This window comes from Echiichthys vipera (assembly GCF_963691815.1).
Source record: "Echiichthys vipera genome assembly, chromosome: 14".
Taxonomy (NCBI): Eukaryota; Metazoa; Chordata; class Actinopteri; order Perciformes; family Trachinidae; genus Echiichthys; species Echiichthys vipera.
This window is the reverse complement of record NC_139839.1, coordinates 21,226,436-21,250,647: the sequence shown is the minus strand read 5'-3', so window position 1 is coordinate 21,250,647 and position 24,212 is coordinate 21,226,436. Positions and strand designations below refer to the sequence as shown.

The following is a 24,212-nucleotide window of genomic DNA, read 5'->3' as shown; positions in this document are numbered from 1 at the left end:
TCAAATTAGTATTTTTTTTTATGGCTTTTTACCTACTGTTGTGTTAACTTCTCACAAGAGACACAATAGAAACAGAATGGTTACATGTTTCAAAGGCTGAGATTATGACATTAAATTAAGTTAAGTTTAGTTTAGTTAAGTTAAGTTAAATTAAATTCAAGAAACTTTATTTGTCCCCGAGAGATAATTCAAGGACACATAGGGTAGTTACAGAGACAAAACAACAACAACAACAACAACAACAGTGCAACAACAGTAGGCTAACCTAAACTGAGATTTATGTGTAAAATCAGTGTAGTGCCCCTTTAGTTCAAATGATTTAAATGTTTTCCACATTTTGCCATGAAGTCTCACCTACACAGAGCACAATCTCAAACCCTGCCTCTTCTCTCGAGATTTCACTTTGAAAATCACATCCGGAAGCATTCGTTGTAGCCCCCGTGAGCTTGACATCGTCCGAACTCACTCTCGGAGACTCGGAGTGCGCTGCTGTCCGTGTTGAGGGACAGCGAGTGACCTACACTGAGAGGGGCGCGGGAGAGCAGCGGCCCCGGGACATGGTGTGTTGTTCGTGGGTTTACATGAAACTCTCCCCCCTCCACACACACACACACACACACACACCTGCGCGCTGGTTTGACAACTGCGCCCCCAGTTCTGGGTGTGACAAACCTCTTGTGCGCGCGTCAGGTTTGGGCATGTATCCAGGCTGAGTGGAGGCGCGGATGACTTGACTTTATCACCGTCTCTCCTCCTGCTCATGTGTCTTGGACGTTTTCTCGGTGGCTTGTCTGTCCAGACCAGATGTCCCGGGGACGGGGCTGCCTCTGCGGATGCCCACTGATTCCTCTGCTGATGTAGTGCCGGTCAGGAGCTGAAGTTGAAGTCTCGCTCTCGAAAGGTGTGAGCTCCAATGCATTCGCTCCTGGGCCGGGAGAAGAAAGAAGAAGAAGCCGGGTTCGGGATCGATCTGGGTCTGTCTCCGGGCTTTCTGCCCCAAGCTGCCAACATGTTCAGCTGCGTGGGCTGCTTCTGGGTGCTCCTCTCCTCCGCTCTGGTCGCCGTCTGCAGTTTCAGCTTCATATCCCCCGCCTGGATTGTTAAGGACCAGCTGAGGAACAACCACCACCACCACCACCACCAGCAGCACCATCACAACAACAAGGACTCCGTGAGCTTCGGCTTGCTGTGGCACTGCTCGGAGTCTCTGGATCACATGTACCGATGCTACACCTTCGGGGGACTGGGCAAATTCTCAGAGATCCCCTCCAGCTCCTGGCAGGTAGGTACCCGTACACACCCATGTCCCTCGCATGTGGGTAGATGAGAGCATGTGGGGCATCAGGTGCAAGGAGCATTACTGGATCCAGGACAGTGGACAGCAGGGCAGCAGTCTTTTAGAAGCAGAGATGAGTAAATGAGAACAAATCATATTCAAGTCTAATCTCTGTCCTGAATCAACAAAAGAGAGAAATTAAAGAGAATTTCTCTTGTTTTAAATAATTCAACCAAAGAAATAGACTTAGCATCCACAACAAACCATTTATATATTCTGTATATATATATATATATTTGAACTTAAAATAGTTTAGATGACAAGTTAATATGTGCATCATTCACCATATCTACCCAGCATCAGCCATTATCCCATGTATCCACAGAGGCTCATTTGATTTTTCAGATGTTATGGAAAACTGCAGTGACCATCAGGACCCGTCATGATGGAAACTGTGGTCGCTCACAACCATGGTGCACACACTATGTGTAAACCGAATGATGCTACAAGAAAATGACTGGCTCTGGTGCTCCTCCTGACACATTTGGAGATGATGCAGTGTGTGTCGGTCAGAAGAAAAGATTCATTGATCTGGGGGTGTATCACACAGAGCAGCGTCTGCGGCACAGCATGGCAGACACACATCAAAAGCTGCGAAAGTGGCTCTGGGTTGGCAGGCTGCTCACGGATCATCGGGGCTCCCTACCAGCAGGAATTTCAATTTCGTCCCTCTACGTCAAATTGAACACGGTTAGCGAACGTGTCAGTTTCAGACCACACTGCATTCTCCCCACCTGTGGTGTAAACATCTGTGCACTTATCTCCAGAAAACAAACACGCTCACATGGGGGGTGTTTCAGGGTGGACGTCTGATCCCATTGGCGGGCCACTGTGGATCTGTGGGGATGGTCTTGACTTGAGAACATTTGGAGATGTTGTAGATTGTTGCTGAGTCTGTGGGGGAATAGAGTTTCAAAGCTTGTTAGAGCGAAAACAATTTGCCATGTTATAAGACTTGTAACTGGGACGCTCGCAATTCATGCAAGTTGTGGGATAATTTCATTTGTTTGGACCCCCCCAGCCTTGCACCCTGCACATAAAATCCTTTTTTTTTTTTTACTGCTACACTATACCAGCCACCTCTGGAGTTATGATTTATGCATGAAGGGAATTAGCATTTGAAAGGGAGATATTAATAAGTGGCTGCTTGTGTGATTGTAGCGCGTGCATCTGCAAAGAGGGAAGGATGCAGCGCCTGGGAGTCTTTTCACAGGGAAGTGAAGGTGTTGGGACTGCATAGACAGATAGAGAGCAGTGAGCATCACAGAACAGACTGGAAACTCTGTATGTAAAGATCACCTCATGTACTGTATATTCACACTTTAACGACTGCGGTACGCTGCGTTCAAGGCTCATTTGACTAAAATCGGGAATTTTAAGCCAGTTTGCCAGTGGGCCAATTAGTGGGACCACTTACGAGCTTCTCTTCCCGTGTGTTAGCGAGCGTGAGGCTGATGGAGCTGCTTTCCTGCACAGAGCTACACGTGTTATTACAGTGGTGAACCCCAGCACACGATCCTGCTCCCACAGCCATCAATAAAGGTGAAGGGGCCATTAAGTTTTCATCAGAGCCACTTTATTACTCCACCACTCATTACTGATGTGCACATCGTTTTGCTGATGCCTTCCACTTTCAACTTGTCAACAACTTGTACACAGAACCACAAACCTGTGCAGTGCATAGGCAACATTTTATACATAGAGATGTCTGTGCTACAGTAACACACAGGCCTCAGCAGCCAGTAGTCCCACTACGTGTTTGTGTTGGTGTAGAATAAGACTGTTTATTGAGCTCCGGGGTCTCCATCAGAGTGGAAGAGGATACCCTGAGCTCACTCTGAAAAGACTGTCCGAGCCCTGAGGATGCTGTGCAAGTGAACCAAAGGAGGACAGGGGAGGGGGAAGAGGCTCCCTGAGAGTGTGGCCTACTTGTGCTGTTGTTTCTGCGGTCGCTTCATGTTGTCAAAAGCTTTTGCTTGGACCACGCTGCCGTCCAGTGCTGCTGGCGCTCGGGGAGCCCAACACTGTGTGCTGTCGCCAGGCTGGCAGGGCGGCTGCATCTATTTAGCCACACACACACACACACACACACACACACACACACACACACACACACACACACACACACACACACACACACACACACACACACACACACACACACACACACACACACACACACACACACACACACCTATGTTTCCAGGAGGAAAACTGTGAGGCAACTAGAATAAGTAAAAAGGAGGATAAACCTTCCTCAAGGAGTGTTTTTTTTTGCCTATTTAGGTGTCTTTTTTGACAACTTGATACATTTAATGTCTTAACCAGCCCTCGTGAGATGCCCTTGCCTATGTCACATTCATGTCATATGGGAAAGATGGTCATGATGTGTTCACTGTATACGAGAATGCACGTCACCTGACAACTCAAGATAGTTGTACTATTGCAGAGTTTGGGTTCTTTATTCCTCCAGTAGTTGCCCTTTTCTTTATAGTCTTCCCCTGACACAGTGTGCTGGTAGGTTGAGGGGGGGTGGGACTTGTTTTATATTGTTGTCGAGATGTTCACTCTAAAGAGTCCCATATAATGATCATTTTCAGGTTCATACTTGTACTTTGGGTTTCTCCTAGAACATATTTACATGCTTTAATGTTCAATAAAAGAATAATTTTTTTCCTATACTTTTTGTCTGAATATACTGTACTTGTAATCACCCTCTGCCCGAAACACACCTTTAACCTGCCTAGTAAGCAATGTACTGCTGTGGACAAAGACAGCAGCTTAATCTATTTTAGCCACTTTAAAAAACCCATTTCAGCTTGAATTCACTATATTTAGAATATTTTCGCAGCTTTACCTTGCTGTCAGACAGCTCTTTCCTACCGTTTTCAAAAATGTTTCCTCTCTCTGGCTCTTTCGGCCGCTTACTTTCCCTCAAAGTTCTGCTTCTGTTTACTCCGGCTCATATCATATCCTCTTGTCTCCGCAGTGAACGGCATTTTGTCATCACTGTTATAATCACTCGTTTTTTTATTTTCCTGTATTTGTTTATTCCATAAACTGCGGAAAGTGTAACCTAAACAGCTGGTCTGTTGCGTGACACAGTGCTCAGAACAGTACAATACTTGCCAAAGGAAGGTCTGATGGCAAGGTAAAGTTGTGAATATATGTTAAATATAGTGTACACTTAAACTGATATTGATTTTTTTAGGTTAGCCTTTTTTTAAGGTGGGCCTTCTTGTCAGTACTCCTGTCTTCTGCAGGACGCTGCTGACAGCGGTTGGTCTGCCAGTGGAGCTCGTCACTGCCGGTTATGCCATGTTCACTTGTAATTGGAAATCAGGAACTTCCAACGTCTGACAACTCTAATGTGTCTGTCCTAGAGGTTAACCTGCAGTTACATCTTACAGCCAAAGAGGCCGCTAGAAGCAATCACAATTGTTACGGATTACAACATTAAGCTACAAAACAGAAATAACGCTGGGTTGACTTTTCAGACACTTACCTATTATTATTATGTCATGAGCTGGATGATGAGGTGAACAATATTTACAAGTTTGTCTTTACTGTAGACAAAGTCACGGCATAATCCATGATCCCTAAAAATGTTTTTTCAGTTGATCTGCGCAGTACAGCATCGCACACTAAGAACTTTTCAGCAAGAAAGCTATTGAGCAGTCTTTTCTGCATAGTGGTTTTCCACATGAATTATTCCTTGTGTTACTTCTGCTTGTTTCTGCCTGGTTATGTGATTGTTCCATCAGAACAGATGTAGAGCAGCAGTACTGTGCGTTCATGTTTGTGTACGTCGCGCATATGGGTGTATACGCGTGTGCAGAAGTGTGAAAGCCCGAGTCCTTCTGGCGGTGGTCGCCAGGTGGAACGTGTCAGCGGAAGAGGTGTACTGTGAACTGCTGCTAGGTAAAGTGTGAAGGAGGAGGAGGAGGTCGCCTGCCAGAAAACATTTTCACCTTAAATTGTTAACAGCTTATGTGCTTCAAGCTTCTTCACAGCACTAAACACTGGAGTTGGATTTGCTTGGCCTCTGTGGTAACCAGCCAAAAGCTCAGACACATGACTGAGTGTGTACACAGGAGGAGGTGTGTGTGTGTGTGTGCCCTCTTTACTGTATGTGTTTGCTGGCTCTGTGGTGGCGCTTGTGTGGGGGCTTCTCACACAGTGCACGCCCACTGAATGTCAAGGTCGTCTTGTAGCCTAAATGAGTCGTGGCCGAGCTCCAGGAACACTGATTGGAAAATGTCTGAGTTGGTCCTCATCTTTTGTCTGTCTGTGCAGAAAATGGCAGCCTGACAAAGCTGTGTAGTGATTGACTTCCACTGAAATCCTCTGACACAGGAGACAAAATAATCGCCCTGTGTTGTCTTCCCCACATGCCAAGAAGATGAATTATAGACGTTACTGGAGATGTTTTACCATGCCTAATTGCCAGCTACCTATGAAGAACACTTACTGGTGCATAAACCCTGCTAGATGCTCTAAATGTCATTTCACCACTCAGTGAGCCAGAACTAGTTTTAAGTAGATAGATAACTCATTTAATGGGATTCACTTATGATTCTTTTGTCTGGCTGCTACTCAGCTTTTGTCTTTGCCCTCCTTCATTTATGTCAATATCTAGAGAACCTTCGCTGTGAAAGAAACAGGATGGTACGGCTTTATCTTCAGTGTATTGATTGTGTTTGAGAATTTAATTTTACACCAGAATCAATTTAAATTGGTTGCAAATAGTACAATGTTTTCAAAGCATGTCAGGATGTAATCTGCATTTTAGGTAGATACAATGCTGCTTTAGCTAGATAATTGTTAAACAGGTAGTAAAGATCAAGCCTTTAGTTTTTCAGCAAAATAAATTCAAATCAATCAAAGTAGGTTCCAAATAAAATTAATATATTATAAGCCAAAGAAATTTCAAAGTATTTTACCTTTACCCAGGTTACATTCATTTGGTAGCTTTTTGTACATTTCTGTTTTCCATTACTGTCACAGGTATGAAAAGGATGAGTTATGTAACTTGTTTCATTCAGTAACAATAAATAAATAAATGAATAAAGGAAGAGGGTCACTTAAATCACATTTAGATGTTACTGAAGCTCAATACAGTGGAAATCACAACATAAAGAATCATCTTAAAGAGCATCAGAAACTCTGAACAGTCAACCTGTAAAGAACAAAATAGTCATCTGACTTTATTCACTTTATTTCCAATTGTTCCATTTTAGGGACTGTATGAAAATTGTGAGGAAGCTCAAAAAAGGGGGTGGTATTGTAGTTTTTCTTTTGGCTAAGCGTAGTCTAGTCTTTCTGGGTGAACAGAAACACCTTAAATTTAAGTTTCATTGCAGCCTTCCTTTGCAATAGAGTTAATATTATATAATATATAATTATAATCCATCCATGATCCATCCATCATCTTCAACTGCTTGTCCCTAACGGGGACAGGGGGGCTGGAGCCGATCCCAGCTGACACTGGGCATGAGGCGGGGTACACCCTCGACAGGATGCCGGTCTATCACAGGACACATAGAGATAGACAAGGATTCACACTCACATTCACACCTATGGGCAATTTAGAGTCATCATTTAACCTAAAACATGCATGTCTTTGGACTGTGGGAGGAAGCCGGAGGACCCTGAGAGAACCCACTTAATTATTATATTTAATATAAGATTAATATATCAAAAAGACAGCTTTCACTTGTACCACGGATAAAGGTGCATTTTACACCATAAGTAGAGGACAACAGTTCTGTCTGAGTATCACGGTGTTATGCATGTGTGCATTAAAAGTTTGATTAAGATTTAACGTTTAAATTACCGTATGTGATAAAACATGTTCACCAGTTTAATAGTTGTATCATTTTGATATATTGTGGGAAGAGTGTTGTTTTTCTAAGTCACGGGGAGGGTTCAAAGATACAGTAATAACCCAGGGGAGAGTCAGTGTTTTTACAAAGTTCAGCCCCCCCTCACCAGCCCGATCATTTGTGTACAGTGCCTTTAAGGGCAAAATCACCGATTTTACACATCAAAGTGTGTTTGCATGTCTTGGGGACTATTAGTGTATATGTTGAAAAAGTTGGATCAAGCCTTTTGGGGCTTGTGTGGAGGCATCTGCATAAAAGCTGATAAAATCTGTGTTTGTTGAGGCTGAAAACTACAAGTTTAAAAATGAAAAATGTGTGTAGTTAAAAAAAATGGGTTTACCAGACCTCTGCAGCTCCTTATCCCGCCATCATACAGTCCCCTCAAGTAATGTAGTGTGAAGTCCTCTTAGCCTTCAAATAATCAATAACATCACTCTGAGCATAACATTTGCTCTGAGCATATTTTGAAGGAGCTACATTTCATTTTTAACTAAAGAGCTTGAAAAACACATTTTGTTCACATTTTACTCACAGTGATTCAATTGAGAATCAGTCATCAACTCAAAATATGCTCTCCATTAGTGACAGTTTTAGAGCTGCAACGATTAGTAGATTCATTGATTAGTTGAGTCATCCATCTACAGAAAATGAAGCGACTAATTGGTTTGAGTCATTCTTTAGGAAAAAATGCCCTCATTTCCTTGTTAATGAGAATCATTTCTGCTTTTCCTAGTCTTTTATGGTAGTCAACTATATATCTTTATATCTTTTGTTGTGCTCCTGTTTGGAACGAGCTGATTGCTTGGCTTCCAGTGCTGCTGCCTGCAGCTTTCTCAACAACCGCTCATCCAAACAACTTCACACCCGCCCCTGTGCTTCCTTGGGTCCTGAGCAATACGCCAGCCTTGACATCCCCATGACCTCCCAGCTATCTATTTGGGACCAGGCTGTTTTCAGGAACAGAAGTGTTCATTTTGAAAGTCACATTGCTGATGCTTGAAATGTTTGAGTTTGCTTCAGTATCACATCCCCGGTCTCTCTTTCGTCATCTGTTCTTTAATGTTCTGGAGCAAGACTTGACTTTACCTTTCTATTCATAACTTGAGACTTAACTGAAATGTGACACAGATGACTCTAAAAGACTTGACTTTTTTTGAAAATGGATTATTCCTTGGTTTTGAGAAGTTATGTGTATTTTTTAACAAGGTTGATTTATTTAACCTGGAAACTTATCAGCAGATTAGCAGAGGCCAAAGGTGTGAGCAGGCAGCAACAGTTTTTGTAATTTAAACAGTAATTTAAATGTGGAAATTGGGGTTAGATCAGAATTTCATTTGACTCGACCTCTGACTTGCTGTTGCTTGATTTAGGGTTTACTCACACTTACCAAAGGTACCATGCCCCAGCACGATGCACGGCTAAAGCCTAGTTCGTTTGAACAATATGAGTGCAACGCTACCTGTAGCTTAGGCCTGGTTGAGAGAGGTGGGCTTCAGCACAGCACGAATACTCATACGAGCAAGAGCACGAGCATTGATGGGGTCCTGACGACTATTTATATACGACTGTGTTCTCAAACATTTAAAAAGGGTTTAAAAAGCCAAAGGGTTTGCGGTGGTCCGATGCAGAGGAGAGATGTGCTTTTGCTACAGATTTTGTCAGATGAAAATATTCAAAAGCAGTTGGACAAAACAAAAACTTGAGGGGTGATGACGTATAAGCAAGAAGCAATCATGCCGTGGCTCAGATCTTTTCAAGTAACGTGAGTGCAGGCCGGGCCTGGCCCGCGGGAGAGGAGGGAGGGGGGACAACGCTACAGCACGGCACGGTCATCTCATGGTAAGAATGGTAAGTGTGAGTAGACCCTTATTTCATGGAACTGGACTTGATTCCCACCGTAACTCTGTACTGTACTGTAAATCTCATGGTAAGAATGGTAAGTGTGAGTAGACCCTTATTTCATGGAACTGGACTTGATTCCCACTGTAACTCTGTACTATCTTGAGACTTGAAGGTTAAGACTTGAGACCTGCTCATGTGAGACTTTCTCTCACCTCTGCTAATAAATATGCCCCGTAGAGCTCAAGAGCTCACACTCTACACTGCAATTCATTGCGTCCTCAGGAATACATCCGCCAAGTGTGAAGGCGATCGGATGAACGGCTGTCGAGAAAATCGGAAGACTGACGGTTGGACAGACGGACAGAGATTCCTTCAATTTAAGTTAAATATGGCATGTGCTCTTCCAAGCAGAACATGATGGTATGGTCTTGGTGGACAGCAGGGTCAGGCGGAGACTCACCAGTGTGCTGCTCAATAACAGAATGATGGACAAGGTCTGGCCCTAATATCTCTGAACAACATGAGAGAGAACTGAAGGGTTTGTGCTCCGAGTCAGCTGCGAGGCCAGAAGGTCCAACGATACACACACACGTTCCCAAGGGAGTCAGTGTATAAAACACACAGTTCAACAGACTAGAGGGTTGTGAAATCTTCACTGAGCAGAAAGCCGTCACTTCGTCCTTGATGCGGGCTCGAGTTGCCCCTTAGATTTAGTGTAGTACTAAAGCTTCTCTCTCTGCCTCTTATAGTCTCTCTCCTGTAATGCTAATGGAGAACCTCTGTGGTGAAAGCCATTTGTGTGGAAGTGCGTCTGCCTGTTAGAAATGATGTTATGAGGTCTAATGCACATGTTGTATGCACCCCGTGGGGAGACCACTGCCCAGTTTGCACGAGAGACAAAATGCACACTTGTCTGGCTGCTTTTTTCCGCTGACCTCATTCTGTTTAGAGCCTCATGTACGGTGCTTCGGCACGTTCGCTACACACACAAGTATGATCAGACAGCTCAGAGGGATGTGATGTACTCGCACGTCGCTTTTACACAGTGAGATGAAAAGAGGCATGAGCGATGCAGATACACGCACACGGAAACATTTCCTCACCCATCAGAGTGTGATCAAAAGAGACGTTGATGTGATGTACAGTGGCTGTCCATGTCGGCACTGATGCAGTAATTAGGGGTTCAGGGAGGGAATGTGGAGGGACATTAGAAGAGAAAGAGACCCAGTGAGTTATTTAAAAAAGTCCTTCCTTTGTTACCCTCCAGAAAAACCGGATTATCACTGCAAAAGCAAGTCCGTATCCACTCAGAACCACAGCTAAAAGCAGCCATCATCCACATTCACACTATAATAGTAAACAGAACTTTCTTTTCAGCTCATATCATAAAAGGAAGTCCACCTGTAATGTTGCTGCTACTATCTCAGTCCATTTCCCAATCTGGTCTCCACTGCCCTTTGGGCCAGCCTCTTTTTGTCCGTGCACTTACCTGTGAATAGAGAGCAAAGAGCACACGGTGAGGACGTGGGAGATCAAGAGTCGTGTTTTACAACCATCTTCCACCGTTTTTCAGGTGGCTAGTTTAGAGCAGAGCGATCATCTTTCTGCTTCTGGTGAAGCATATAACCGCTGCTTTTTGAGACAAACACATCCTCTGCTCCAGGCTCGGTCTAATATAAATTAGTGGTGTTTTGCGATTTGGGCTGTCTGTTCACCTTGACTTATACCAGATACATAAATAGACTCATTGCAAAAACTTCAGTGTAGCGACTGGAAAGAGAGATAGATGTTTGGTCCTTTGACAGCAAGTCTTGCATGAAATGTGGTGTGCTGACTTATTATCATACCGTGCATGTTTACTTCAAGGCCACTGTCTGACTGGTGACAAAATTAATGGTAGGCAGTGTGTATAGAAAGGAGCGTTTAAAATGATAGATCTGAGGATGAATGGACCATTTGGATGGCGTCCTGATTCTTGTTTTTACTCCGTCACGACGAGCCACAATTTGCTTTGCCTTTTCTCTTGTTTGAACTAAAGACCGCTCTAAACCTCCAGTATGTTTACTGTTTGTAACGCAATTTGACAACAATAACTGTTGGAATGGATTAGAAGTGTATAATGATGTGCTGGTACTTATCTTTTGTTGTCTGCCTGATATGAGCAGTCTGTAGGATTTGTCAATACTCTGCTGGTCGTCTATGAAAGGCACTTAAAGGACTAGTGGCTCTGCATTTATTATGCCATTAACTACAAATTGTGCATACTATACATAACTGTTCACCTTTTTTAAAGCACACCATGATTTTCCACATTGATTTTATACCATGCAGGCAGCTACTAGCTTCAATTGATGTCAGCACACAATGAAAATCAACGGAGAGATTTGCCTTAAAAAGGTAATCCACCACTCTGAATATTATGTGCCTTCATTTATTAATTGGTACAATTATGTCATTATGTGGAAATACAGTACTGTTCTCAAAGCGCTCCATGCTGGTGCATTCAAGGATGTTCTGACATCTGAGACTTCAGTCCGCTGTGGATTTGAACCATTCACATTTCAGTTCTTTGTTTAATCTCACTCTTGAATCTTGGATTATAGAGTGTCCTTAAACACCCTAACAGGTAAGTTCATCATCTCAGGAATGTTCAAAATCTCTTTAAGTGGGGTTGCATGCTGTTTTGAAATAACAATAACTGCCTAGAAAGAAATCAATTTAAAAAGCTTCAGAAAATGGTTGTTAGTAATGTTAAGAATGTTGGAGCTGTGGTTCAATTCAATTCACTTACTTGTTATAAGTATAGTTTATAACAAGGTTACATTAGTAGAAGTCCCACATACCACAAATACACGCAGCACACGGTTCTCGCACAAGTTCCACAAGCTCTCTTTTTTAGTCTAATACAGGGGTGCCCAGTTCCGGTCCTGGAGGGCCACTGTCTTGCATGTTTTAGGTTTCTCCCTGCTCTAAACCACCTGATTAGTGACGCCGAAACCACGAAAAGTTACCCTAAGGTGACAATAAAAGCGTGTAGTATATTGTATCGTATTGTACCGTAACTCTGGTGTCTGCAGATTTTGTCCCAATTTCCGAGGTGTAAAATCTTGGGGTCGGGATGCATTGATTCATCAGCCGAACATTGGTAATCGGACGATATCTCCTTTGTCGACTGCAATCTGCCTGATATAATAAGCTGATATTTACCGACTGCTGTGGTCGATGTTTTACTCAGACTACATGTTGCGTCAAAAGGTCGAAAGGCTTGTGAAACAGTTATTTAAAAAAAGTATCTTGTTGATGTGAAAGAAGGTTATACAATATTTAAGATTGTACGATTGAATTTGTGGTCCTTCAAGGATTTGGGTGGAGCGGGGCAAAAGGTCAGCGCAGCAAACGAGAGAGGAATTGAAAGTGTAGAGGAACAGCTGTCCAGATGATGGATAGAACAGGTGGCTTAGGGAGAGGGATCGCAAGAGGAGGAGGAGGAGACATGGGGCAACATGTTGATCTGCATTTTATACCCATCTGGGTGAAGAAGGGAGGAAATCAGTCTGGCTGAGAGGTAGAAGGATTGATGATCTCATCAGCCTTGATGGATGGTACCTGCCGTGTGTGATCATTTTCTGCTGCTTTTTATATCCGCTATTTGACACTCACAGCAGTGGGCACAGCAAAACACATGCTGTGATCGAAGCCGCCGATGGTCAAAAGTGTGATAAACTCTACCAGCAGACAGGAAAGGTTTACTCAAATATTGGCCGAACTCCCAGCAGAAGCAAAGGCGTAGACACTGTGAGCGTTTATCTCTCTTATGAATTATACTCTTTGCTTTGGTGATATTTAAGAGCCTCTGATCAGCAGCTCCCAGGTAGAGACAGCAAGCTGTCTGACTGATAGGAGAGGGGGAGAGATGGGGCAGCATAGCCAAGCGCTTCTTCCTCCACCGGGGAACGGCTGAGTCAGCGGGCTCCGGGAGGCCGCCGTCCATTTGTTAAGCAGCCTGTCACTTCCACTGCCTTCCCTGTGGATCCTACGGGTAGTTTATGTATTGATTTAACAGAGAGCCTTTCTCCATTTTTTAACATAAATGATGGCTCACTTGGCTCGGTGCACTGAAGCCGACTGTAGCCATGCGAGGCGGTCCCCATCAGTAGTCAAAGCACAGGGGTTGCAGGTACAAGAGCTCAGGGTAACAAGAAAAACTCTTTAATACCGTAAATCCACCTCCACTTCACATCTTAGAGCTGACATTCTGTACAGGAAAAGATGCTAGTGAGAGGCGGAGATACCGGTTTGATGGAATCAACTATTTTGTGATATTCCACTGCGTGTGGATATAGTTTTTACTGCTCCACTTTTCCACTTCTCACAAATCCTGCTAGATGAAAACATAAAGCTCCTGGGATCCAGCCAAGCTCCCAAACATAACTTCTCTGTTGAATACCGGAGCGAGTCGTGTAGCTTCAGTAGAGTCCCATGTGTGTGTAGACATATTCAGTGTTCTATAATGGGAAATTCACTGCATTTTTGCTTCGAAATATAAAGCTCTCAGACAGTTTAGACATGTCTAACTTAAAAAAAACTAAAAAAAATAGCTGTTGATTGGGACACAAGTTGCCAGTGTTCCCTGCAAACGTTCAGTTTCGGGGTCAGAAGGGAATCTGATCACATTTCTGATCTTTCTGTGGGGAGTTGAGGCAAAGACTTTCCTCCCCTCTCACTGAAACTATACATAGAAACAGCCTTTATGTCCTGACTTACTTCACTTAAGCCCTTTGCTCCTCCAGGTAGTTGGTGGTTCTTTGGAGAGCTCCCCAGTCCACTCCCAGACATTTCTGCCTATTCTCCAACTGTTCCTGGGGCCACCTCTTTTCCTTTTTTCCATGGGGGTTCCATGTCAGGTGATGTCTGCGGCAGGTTTTCTCAGGTTGTGTCCAGTCCAACTCCATTTTCTCCTTTCCTTTTCACAGGTCCACATGCTTAGTTTGTCTCTCTACCAGATGTGTAGTATGCTCCCGAGGCAGGTGTTTGTTGTGTGTGTCTTGTTGTTTTCCATGTCTCTGATCCATACAGCATCGCCTGCTGCACGATGGGGTTAAAGATGTGTGATTTGGTGTTGACTGAAATGTGTTTACAGCTCCAGATCTTCTCCGAGCATGTTGAGCACCACCTAAGCCGTATTGATCCTGCCTTGGAGCCTTTTTGTGAGGAATATTTATTGCAACTCTATTGTGCAAATTGGAGTTCATGTTTTTGTGTATTATGTAAACAGAACACAGAACAATATTCTTATAGTTTTGGAAACGGACAACAGCAGGTTTTATCATCATCTAGTGCCTTTGGTTTGGTTTGATACAAACTCCCTTTGAGGCCCACTTAAAGAAGCAAAATAGGGTGGTGTGTGTGTGTGTGTCTGTGTGTGTGTGTGTGTGTGTGTGTGTGTGTGTGGGGGGGGTATTCCTCAATAAGAAGTTAATTTCCTGCTCTGCAAGAGTTTGCTGCTAATGTGCAGCTCCACAGAGAACTGAATGAAAGGAAAAGATGAATATAGGCCCACCCAGCAGGACATGGGTAAAAGCAGACGCATAATAAAGTAATTTGGATGCAAGTCAATTTGTACATCAGTGTAACATCTCTGATCCAAATCTAGATTTTCCATTATAAGACGGTTTGTGCTTGCAAATGTAACCCCTCCAAGGCCAGAAAGAATATGATTCTTGTATCCTGTGTTTATTCCCATTGGTGCTCCAGTAAGTAATGCTTTTAATAAAAAACAGCAGCTCCTCGCTGACTGTTATTCCTGTAAAACCCTTGTGCTCTAAAACAGGAACAAAAGAGTCACTTAGGGAATTGAATCAAAATTGCACAGTCATATATAGCTGGAATCTCATTAAAGAAAGCACAATTAATGGTTGAACACAAGCTGAACTCAGTCGTCATTTATCAGTGTGCCCCAGTAAGGCATCAAGACAGTGAATCACAAAACTGAGCTTAATTAGTGACCTACTGTGTAAGGATAACCTGTCATCATATTCGATGAAGCAGCTCAACAGCATGCATGTTGGCACACATGTTGTCGAGTTACATCATTCATTCACCATTCACTTCGGGCCTCTTTAAGCCGTTCTCCTTAACATGCAACTGATGCTCTCTGATACTTTATCAAAGTGATGCAACTGTGATCTGGACCTGGTAACACACTTTATTTATTAGCCCTGACGTGATTTTCTTCTCCATTTGTGTGAAAAAGAAGATTCCTGACTTATTAAACAACAAGAAGAGCGCACTGCTCCATCTTGAGATACAACTCTAGAGGTGTGGTTACTGGTTTGACTGGAAATTTGGTCATTTGAAACACTATTTAAATATTGCCCTACATGCTCATTTGTGTGGGTCAGGAAGTTTACTGTAATTCGAGTGTAACGTGGACCAGTCTGACTTGCTGATGAAACAAAGCAGAGTGGTGGAGGCAGATATAGTAGTATTTCCAGTCGCTACAGTACAGTATGCATGAATTATGAAATGTGCACTTGGGACTAGTGGTAGTGCAGATCATGCATAAATGCAAGAGCAGGAGAGGGTTGTGTGAGTTTTTCAGGCTGTGAGAGCTCAAGGACACGCTCTCTAAAACTTCTCCATTACAGGTGGAGGAGTCTGGACACACTTCCAGTCCTCTGTCTGTTAAAATGTATTAATACAAAGAGATTTTTTTCTGAACTGGACGTAGAGCTGTACTTATAATCAAATGCCAATCTGCAGGGCTATTAATATTACATCTGGGAATAGTCATCCAGTTCAAACTGAATAGTTGAAAGTAGCTCACTCATCAGAAGATGCTTTCTATAAATCACTGATTTCATCATTTTTCACTAACTTTTCACACTTTTCAACTCATCTGTGTCTTTTAAATCACATTATTAGTCCCAACAACTCCATAATGTAATAAACATACATTTTTCACAAGTGGCTTAAGTGATCCAGGCTTACATGTTGTAATCAGGCTAAAGTGGTCCAGTTGCTAATTTGGTTCTTTGAACCATAGACTGTATAAAACATGGACGTAGTTTCCATGATGTCACTTATAGGTTTCTAAAGAGCCATTGTGAATTCAGTGTGGGTGGCTCCAGCTGTCACCATCTTGGCAGTGCGTGACGTCGCCTAACTCCCAGCTAATCAAAAAATGAAGGAGGTGAAGTGGTTGCGGACCAAATAAAGCCCACAGTCTGTTAGCCACCTGTGACGGTTTGCCCCCATACAGTTTTCATAAATTGGGAAATTAGCTATAGAGACCAAAACCATTTATTTGGTACCAGGCTGTAAACATGTTTATTCTGCTGTAAAGTTTTTTTTCACTTCCGCCTTGGCTTCATTTTTCAGCCCCTGAGGTTTGAGAAGTATTTGTTAAACGTGCAGTCGGCAACATTTATTTGATCATATTCACTGAAACCGACACTATGCTCTGATAGAACAACATAAATCATCCGGTTATAGAAAAAAAACATGCCTCTACGTGCACTTAGAGCCTGTTGTTTGTTTTGCAAAAATCCACTGCGCACGTATCATCCTGTCTACTCAGGGCAGAGCTGACTTTCAGGCACAGTTTTCGCACACGTAACAGATCTCCCTCTCCCCTTGGGCATGTTACAATATCACAGACAAATGCCTCAAGATAGGCATACGCTAAATGACGTTAGCAATTGTCAACTATGAGTAAGTTAGCCAGCCTATCTCCATGTAGCATGTACTACATGCTGTTTATCGATGAGAGAAGACACGGGTGCGTTCACAGAAATCTGGTGCACGCGCACTTACGAGCACTCGATGGGAGGGAGCTGAGGAGGTGGTGGTATTCGGGGAGGGGCTTGAGAGTTGTAAATATTTGACATCTGACTGAGTCAACTTGATCTGCCAGACTTGCCGACTGCAGCTTTAATACTGAATGAGGTTATCTCAGGTAATAAAAGCAACATGAGTAGAGAGTTATGCTATCACGGCGTAGCTCTCCACTCATATTGCCTTAGTTATTTATCACTACCTGCATGCTGATCATGTGATCATGCATGAGGCAGAGGTGTATGGGAGGCCTTCCATCATGCACTGGTGCAAAAGTCTGACGAGTCTCATTTTACTGTTGTAACAATCCAGTGTAACAAGTGAATGTGCTACTATGAGTTGGGTTCACAATTGATTTCTGAGACTTTGAAGTGATAATCATAAGCCTGCAGCAACTAATGACTGCTATGCTGTGAAATATTTATATTTGAGAATATTGGCTCACTGCAAAGTCTCGCACACATTCAGACTATTAAATGAAAACTTGCTAGTCTCTCAAAAAGTAGCCTTTAAGGAATACATTTTGGGAAATATGCTTATTCGCTGTCTTTCTTGGAGTTAGATGACGAGATCGTTAGCTACTCCTCTCATGTCTGTATGGTCTATAAAGACGCCGTGAGCGGGTAAATAGCTTAGCTGGCACAAAGACTGGGAAATCGGGACAGCTAGCTTTGCTCTCTCTGAAGGTTCAAACTGATATTTCATTTAATATTTAAAATACATAACATGTTAATTACAGCGCTCTTGAGAACAAAGCCAGGCTAGATGTCCCCCCCTGTTTACAGTCTTTATGCTAAGCTAAGCTAACCTGCTGTTTTAGTTTCATATTAACAAGTGGTATTTTCTCACATAACTCTTGGTAAACAAGCAAATAAACATATTTCTGAAAATGTAGGGAAACATGAACGACTTTAGCTTAGCAGTCAGTCATTTAAAATAATTTAGTGTTGAAATGACAATAATATGTCAGATTAAATGTCTGTCAACATTCACCTTTATTCTTTTTTCTTTGAGTCATCCAAACTAAATACAGTATGTACATACTATATTTTGTTGTATATTTGATCATGTACAGTATATGTAACTCTCTGAAAATAATATTGTGATAATTCAACCAACAGATCATATTGGGTTCTTAATAACCCGCATGCTTTCATAATCATAATTATATCATTAATTTTCTATCATAATGTGATTTGTATCTTTTATATTGTTCACTTTAGCAGGTTAGGTTTGTGCTTATGGACTTGTTGCTGTGGCAACAGTTCCTGATACATTTGAACTTTTCAACTCAGTTGTGGCAGTTATAGTAGGTGGTTGATGCTTTTTATTATTAAGACTTGAGTCATACATTTTGTTTGCCTCCAAACAACTAAATGAGCTCCAGCTATCAGGCTCAGAGATGTCTACAGATGGACGCCAATGTGGGCTGTAGTGTCATTATGCCAGCGTGAGACACTACACTGTTTCTGTTTCACTTTGAAAAAGGCAAAGTGCTCCTCCTTTCCTCTCGCCCACATCTTCACCCCCCCCCCCCTCTTCCCTGCAGTGCTGTGCTTTTTTTGATGTAAAAAGATCAACTATAATTTCTGGATTGGGCTTCTTTGTGCACCAATTACGCTCTGCTGTTTGTTGAGATGCCAAACACACGTTTATCCTAATAAGCAAACAGGCTCATTAACAGTTATCGCCTCCCTTTTTTCCTCTGAATTTATTCACTTCACTCCAAAAATGTAACAGTACGCTTTTCATTCGCTCCTTATTAGCATCCGCTTTAAAAGCCAAGAGAAAAAAAAAAGACGAATTCAATGTGTGGTGTCTTTTGAAGAGACTCTGGGGGTGGAGGAGTGGAGGGGGAGGAGGGTGGGAGTTCGCACTAAAAAGTATCAGTTGCGCTATAATTCAATTACAGCATCTATTGAGAGGGAAGAGAAAGGAGAAACTTTGCCTGGGGTTCCTCTCGTTTGGCAGACCCCACCACCAACAGCCTATTATAAGTAAGGGCTGAATAAAACCCTCTGGCCCGGCTCTGAGGATGTCATCATTAAAGCAGACTGTGAGGGATCCCATACGTTTCAAACCAGCTATTTGATCCCCCTATCTGATCTGATCCGCTTTTGTGATCTATTATGAACGCGAGTGCGATGGAGAGGAGAGAAAAGACGCTGGTGTTAGGAAGTTTCTGGTTTGAAGTTGTTTTTTTTCTCCCCTGCCTGCACCTCAGCCTGCACAACCCCCTTCATCCCTTCCTGTCCTCTCCAGGACAGCAACCACTATTTAATTGACAGCAGAGGGAGATACAGAGAAAAGAAGCAGTAGGGAAAACAAGTCATCATACTCCTCCCAGGTATTTGATGACTCTGATGTGATGCTGTAGTTTGGAGGCACATGACGGCAGGAGGAGCTATAATGATGGAGGATAAAAGCTCGTATGTACAGAATGTCTGCAAGCGCTTGACTTTGGTCAGGGAGGTGCACATGTGTAAGCCGTATAAGCCTGCTGCTCTCATCTCTGCACTGTAGGAAAACCGTGTGTGTGTGTGTGGGCAGTTGGAGCTCAGCACTGCCAGATGGACACTTAATGACTTGTCATTCAATTTTTGATTGAATGACAATAAGAAATATGATGACATTCTTGTGCCAGTCATTTCATTCTGGACCAATGTTGCAAAGTTAGCTCCTGTCGCTAAAAAAAACAAACAGTGGGTTCAAAGTAAGTCAAACCAAATTTGTGAGATTATTTCACATATTTCCTACACGATGCAGGATATGAGAATATTAGCCATTTTCAAGCACTTTTTGGACATAATATATTTTAATGTTTTTTATTTTGCCTCTTGAATAAAAGAATGAATGAATTAATAGCTTTATTTCGGTTAAAAAAATGAATAATTTCAGACAATAAAAATGTACAATCAGCAACCTGAAAAAGGAATAGGCTGAAGCCAGAGACTTATTTTGGCCTATCCTAATCCATTAAGATAAGATAAGCCAGAGTATCAGCAATGCAAAAAAGAAAGGAAAAAAATAATAATAAGGAAGAAAACAACAACATTTCTCTAAATTATAATCCTTATTTGTTTCTTGATGTGAAACAATGGGACTGCAGGGTGGCGGTGCTTCATATAGTCTTACAGGAGAGCTATTTTTCTCAGAGCAATGTGCCTCAAATAGCAGCTTTCATCTGCGTCCTATAGCCCTCCATAACAGTTCCTTACATGTGACTCATTGTCTGTGCTGCTCTACCTCAGGGTTTCATAAAGATGATTCTCCTTTGGGATGATATCAGCATGCATCTATTCCCTCTTCTGCACCGCAGCTGATGTGAAACCGGTGCTTGAGTTTATGCTTTTCTCCAGCAGTTCTGGGACCAGAGACTCACTGAAGTTTTTTGGCAGGTTGGCAGGCACCTGAGGCAGTTTATATTCATACAACTTCTATTCATAGACGGAGATAAATCGTCTAAATGTATTTTTGTAAAATGGAGAACACAAAACAAATGGCTTTAACGTACAAGAGGCTGCAGTAATTCCTCCCTGGAGTAATCTTTTGGTCTCAGCTTAGCTTTTCTTGGTTTTGGAAACATTTAGGCGGCAATTTTTACCTTTGAACATCACTGATGATGAGCAGATCAACACGTATTATGTTTCAGCAAGTTCTTCCTACCACTGGATTTGTATTATTGACGACACTGTTTATAATATATACTGAATATAAACCAAGCATCTTATGAGTATATTGCAAGCTGCATTATTAACAGGCTGCAAACAATTATAAAGATGTTTAATTAAACAATCTGCCACATGTGCGGAGTCATCAGCTCTCATCATTCAGACTCACATCGGACTGAAATATGAGCGTTTCTATGGAGACATGTCACCGTCTGCTGTCATTGTGAACACAGCTTGTGAATAGTTCGTAATGACACAAGGTCATAGTGCAGCTTTAGCTCATTGATCAACAATAATTTGGGTTCATTCATCACCCCAGAGCCCAGACGTGAAGTCCCTTTGGTCTCCAGGTGGTGCAGCAGGTGGTGCAGCTGTGGACCGACTGGAACCAGGCCAGCTATGGAGCGCTATGGGGAAAGCTGGATTCATATGCTAAAAAAAGTTGCTAAACCCCTATTGACTCCCAGACAATAACCAGCATGTACTCCAATGCTGGAATAAAATTACCTAATTATGGATTCATACAGTATGTGTCAGTTACTTTGAAGCAGTTGGATTGAACACAACTTTAATAAGGAATAAAGACCATGTGAGTGCAATATAATACAAAATATTGCAATTTTTAAATCTAGGTGACACAGAACCCGTCTACAAGCACAGGGGTCGGGATCTTCTTGCTTCGAAATTTCCTGAACGGCACTAACCGTTGCTAACTAAGAGAAGAGACAGGGTCGAACCTGTTTCTCTGGACGTCATCACGTTTACAGCGCAGTGATTGGTGGACAGGTGACCGGTCTGTGTCAGTGGATGTGAAAGGAAATATTCACCAGTAAACAGAAGCGTGAGGCACAAATGAGATGAAACCGAATTAGAATAGAAGGATTATATAAGATATCTTATCGTATACATTATACATTTTAAACTGAATGTCATACGTCCAATTTTAGGTCTGCAACTAACAATTATTTTTGATTATTTTCTCAATTAATCGATTAGTAGTTTGGTCTATAATGTGTCAGAAAATGGTGAAAAATGCGGATCAGTGTTTCCCAAAGCCCAAGATGACTTCCTAAAATGTCTTGTTTTGTCCACAACACAAAGATATTAAGTTCACTGTCATAGAGGAGAAAAGAAACCAGAAAATATTCACATTTAAGAAGGTGGAACATAGATACAAAATAATATACCCTTTTACTTAAAAATTATTCAACTACTCATTGCAGCTCTATTCCATTTACAATATCTATCCATTGGTTCAGGGTGGAAAGTCCTTTAAGAAGCCAACGTCTTGTGATTGCTTTCTTGCATGCCATGAGGATTTTTAACAAGTATTTGTCGCTGACATCCAGTTCCTCAGATGTTTTTCCTGTGCATAAAGAAAGAAAGGTGCATAAAAATCCTATTATACTCTTAATAGCGGCTCGAACTTCAGTCCAAAAAGGCTGTATAATGGGACAGAACGTGTGTGCGATCTGACGTGAATTGGATCCAGTCTTGAAGATTTTACATTCTTGACTGTGTTCAGTCAAAGTGGAGCCTCTGTTTCAGATGCAGACCCACTATGATTGGTTGTTGAATACAGTCCACTAGACAGAAGTTGGATTAAGTACAGAACGTCTTACACAAACGTCCCTGCACACCACATATAGCACATGCGACTGTGTGTGTGTGTGTGTGTGTGTGTGTGTGTGTATGTGTGTGTGTGTGTGTAAGCGACACTGCCTGTACGAGAGATCCTCATCGTGTTTTCATTAAACACGACACTGAAGACTCAGCACCACATTAAAGCATTGCCTTGCAGCAGGGAGCCTCCTGTGTGGGTCCCTGGAAGGAAACTCTTCCTGTTGTTACTGTGTTTCTTGGGCAAAGATCAGATATATTGACCTCGATACTGTAAAGGAGTTGTAGATTCAAACATAGTAAATGTCACAATTCACAGCCCAACGGAAAAGGAATGAAAGGCAAGCTTGTGTAGGAGGTATCATGAAGACTGCTGCAAAAATATTTAAACTATTACAGATAGTACAATGTGTACACCTAAGGATTAAAGTAACATGAGGCTCAAACAGCTTCTGTGATCAGCCCATTTGGTGAGATTAATGCAGTAAGTTTGCTTTTTAACAGGATGTGCTGAAATGCAAAAACCTGTCCCTTAGAGCACAGGCTCTAAATTATTTAAATATTGCATTTTTAAATTATTCATTTTAATGTCATTACTTGAATAAAAACTCTTCACATAATGACATTAAAGCTGGCACTTGACCTTATGCACCTGATTAAGGAAGTCACAGTCTAAGTTTTCCAACGTTGCAGCAGAGCGAAGAAGATTCTAGACATAACAACATAAACTTCAGGTTTGCAAGTAAACGGCTGACCTCGCAAGCAACACCTGCTAACCAAATGAGTGAAGAAGCTGTTGGTAACAACTACGGGCAAGAGGCCTGTCACATTCATGGCTCCAGGAGAAAAATAGAAATAAGGAAAATACATTGTGGACTAATCTTAAAAATTGGTATTTTCTGCACACGGGACAAGAGAAAGAGGAGTTTTGTTGGTTTTCTGTACTAGGCACATCTTGATGATGCCATATAAACCCTGTCTCATATGTTTATTAATGTGCACTTTCCCTGTAAATTTAATAAATTAATATATATCTGTGTCCAACATCACAATAGGACGACGATGATAAAGTTGCATTTTCTATTCAAAATATGATAAAACTACTGCTGGTTTTAGTCTGCAATGTAATGAGAGAGAGAGAAAGTATACGTGGGGAGTGTCTTTCTAGCAAGCTGCTGTCTTTTTCTCTTCAGAGAAACATATCTATCTGAGATTCTCTTCTGTTCCTGTAGAACAAATTGCAGAGGCAGCCTTCAGGCAGAAAATAATGTCAGATGGTGTATCACAAAGAATAATAACCAGAGCAGGTCGACAGCTCAGCGCACTAGTGTTCCGTGATGTTTTGGTCACTGCGTTTGCCGAAGGTACACCAGAATAAACCTCTCTGAAACCACACAAAGCCCTTTATTTATTCATCTTTCCACTTTTTATTCTACATTCAATGATCCATTATTCCTGAACCAGCTGACATGTAAAAAGAGGAAAATGAGTGAGTTATTTTCAGCAGCCGACGTCTTTACTCTGGTGACAGCCCTCTGAAGGCAGCAGGTATCTCTTCCATCTGCAGTCTCTAACTGTGGGATGTTGCACGCCGTCAAGCCAGAAATATCCAGGGGATACCCGCTGGTTTAATTTTGTGTTACAATCACCCGACTGTCAATAAATAACCACAGAAACCTCTGCGCCGATGTGCACACCAAACTTGTGTTGTAATGAATTGACACAATGAATCAACAGGATTGTTGGAGAAGGACACATTAAAACTAGTTTAAAAATGATACAAATTTTAATGAAAAGTCATAGATCAAATAAAAGTTCTCTCTCCACGAATAACTCCCTCAGGACTCTCCGCTCCTGCCAGTCCTCTCCCAGTGTCTCCATTAAATCCGGGCAACGGTTTTGCACACCATCGTATTGAGAGTCTGACCAAAGTGTTGCCCGAAGCTCCGCATTTTTAATTGCAATACATGTAGACATGTGGCTGTGGTGAGCAACACAGTGTGACAGAGACTGTCGTGGTTA

General features: G+C 42.2%; 1 protein-coding gene across 1 annotated transcript in view; it reads left to right on the top strand.

Moving 5' to 3' along the window:
* Positions 1-524: 524 nt before the first annotated feature.
* Positions 525-24,212, top strand: part of lhfpl7 (LHFPL tetraspan subfamily member 7) — a gene marked incomplete at its 3' end in the record, with an annotated part of 104,917 nt that continues 81,229 nt past the window's right edge. The window contains exon 1 of the mRNA XM_083927014.1: positions 525-1,282. Within this exon, the coding sequence (XP_083783140.1) occupies positions 914-1,282 (369 nt within the window). The 5' untranslated portion in view covers positions 525-913. The remainder of the gene's footprint in view (positions 1,283-24,212) is intronic.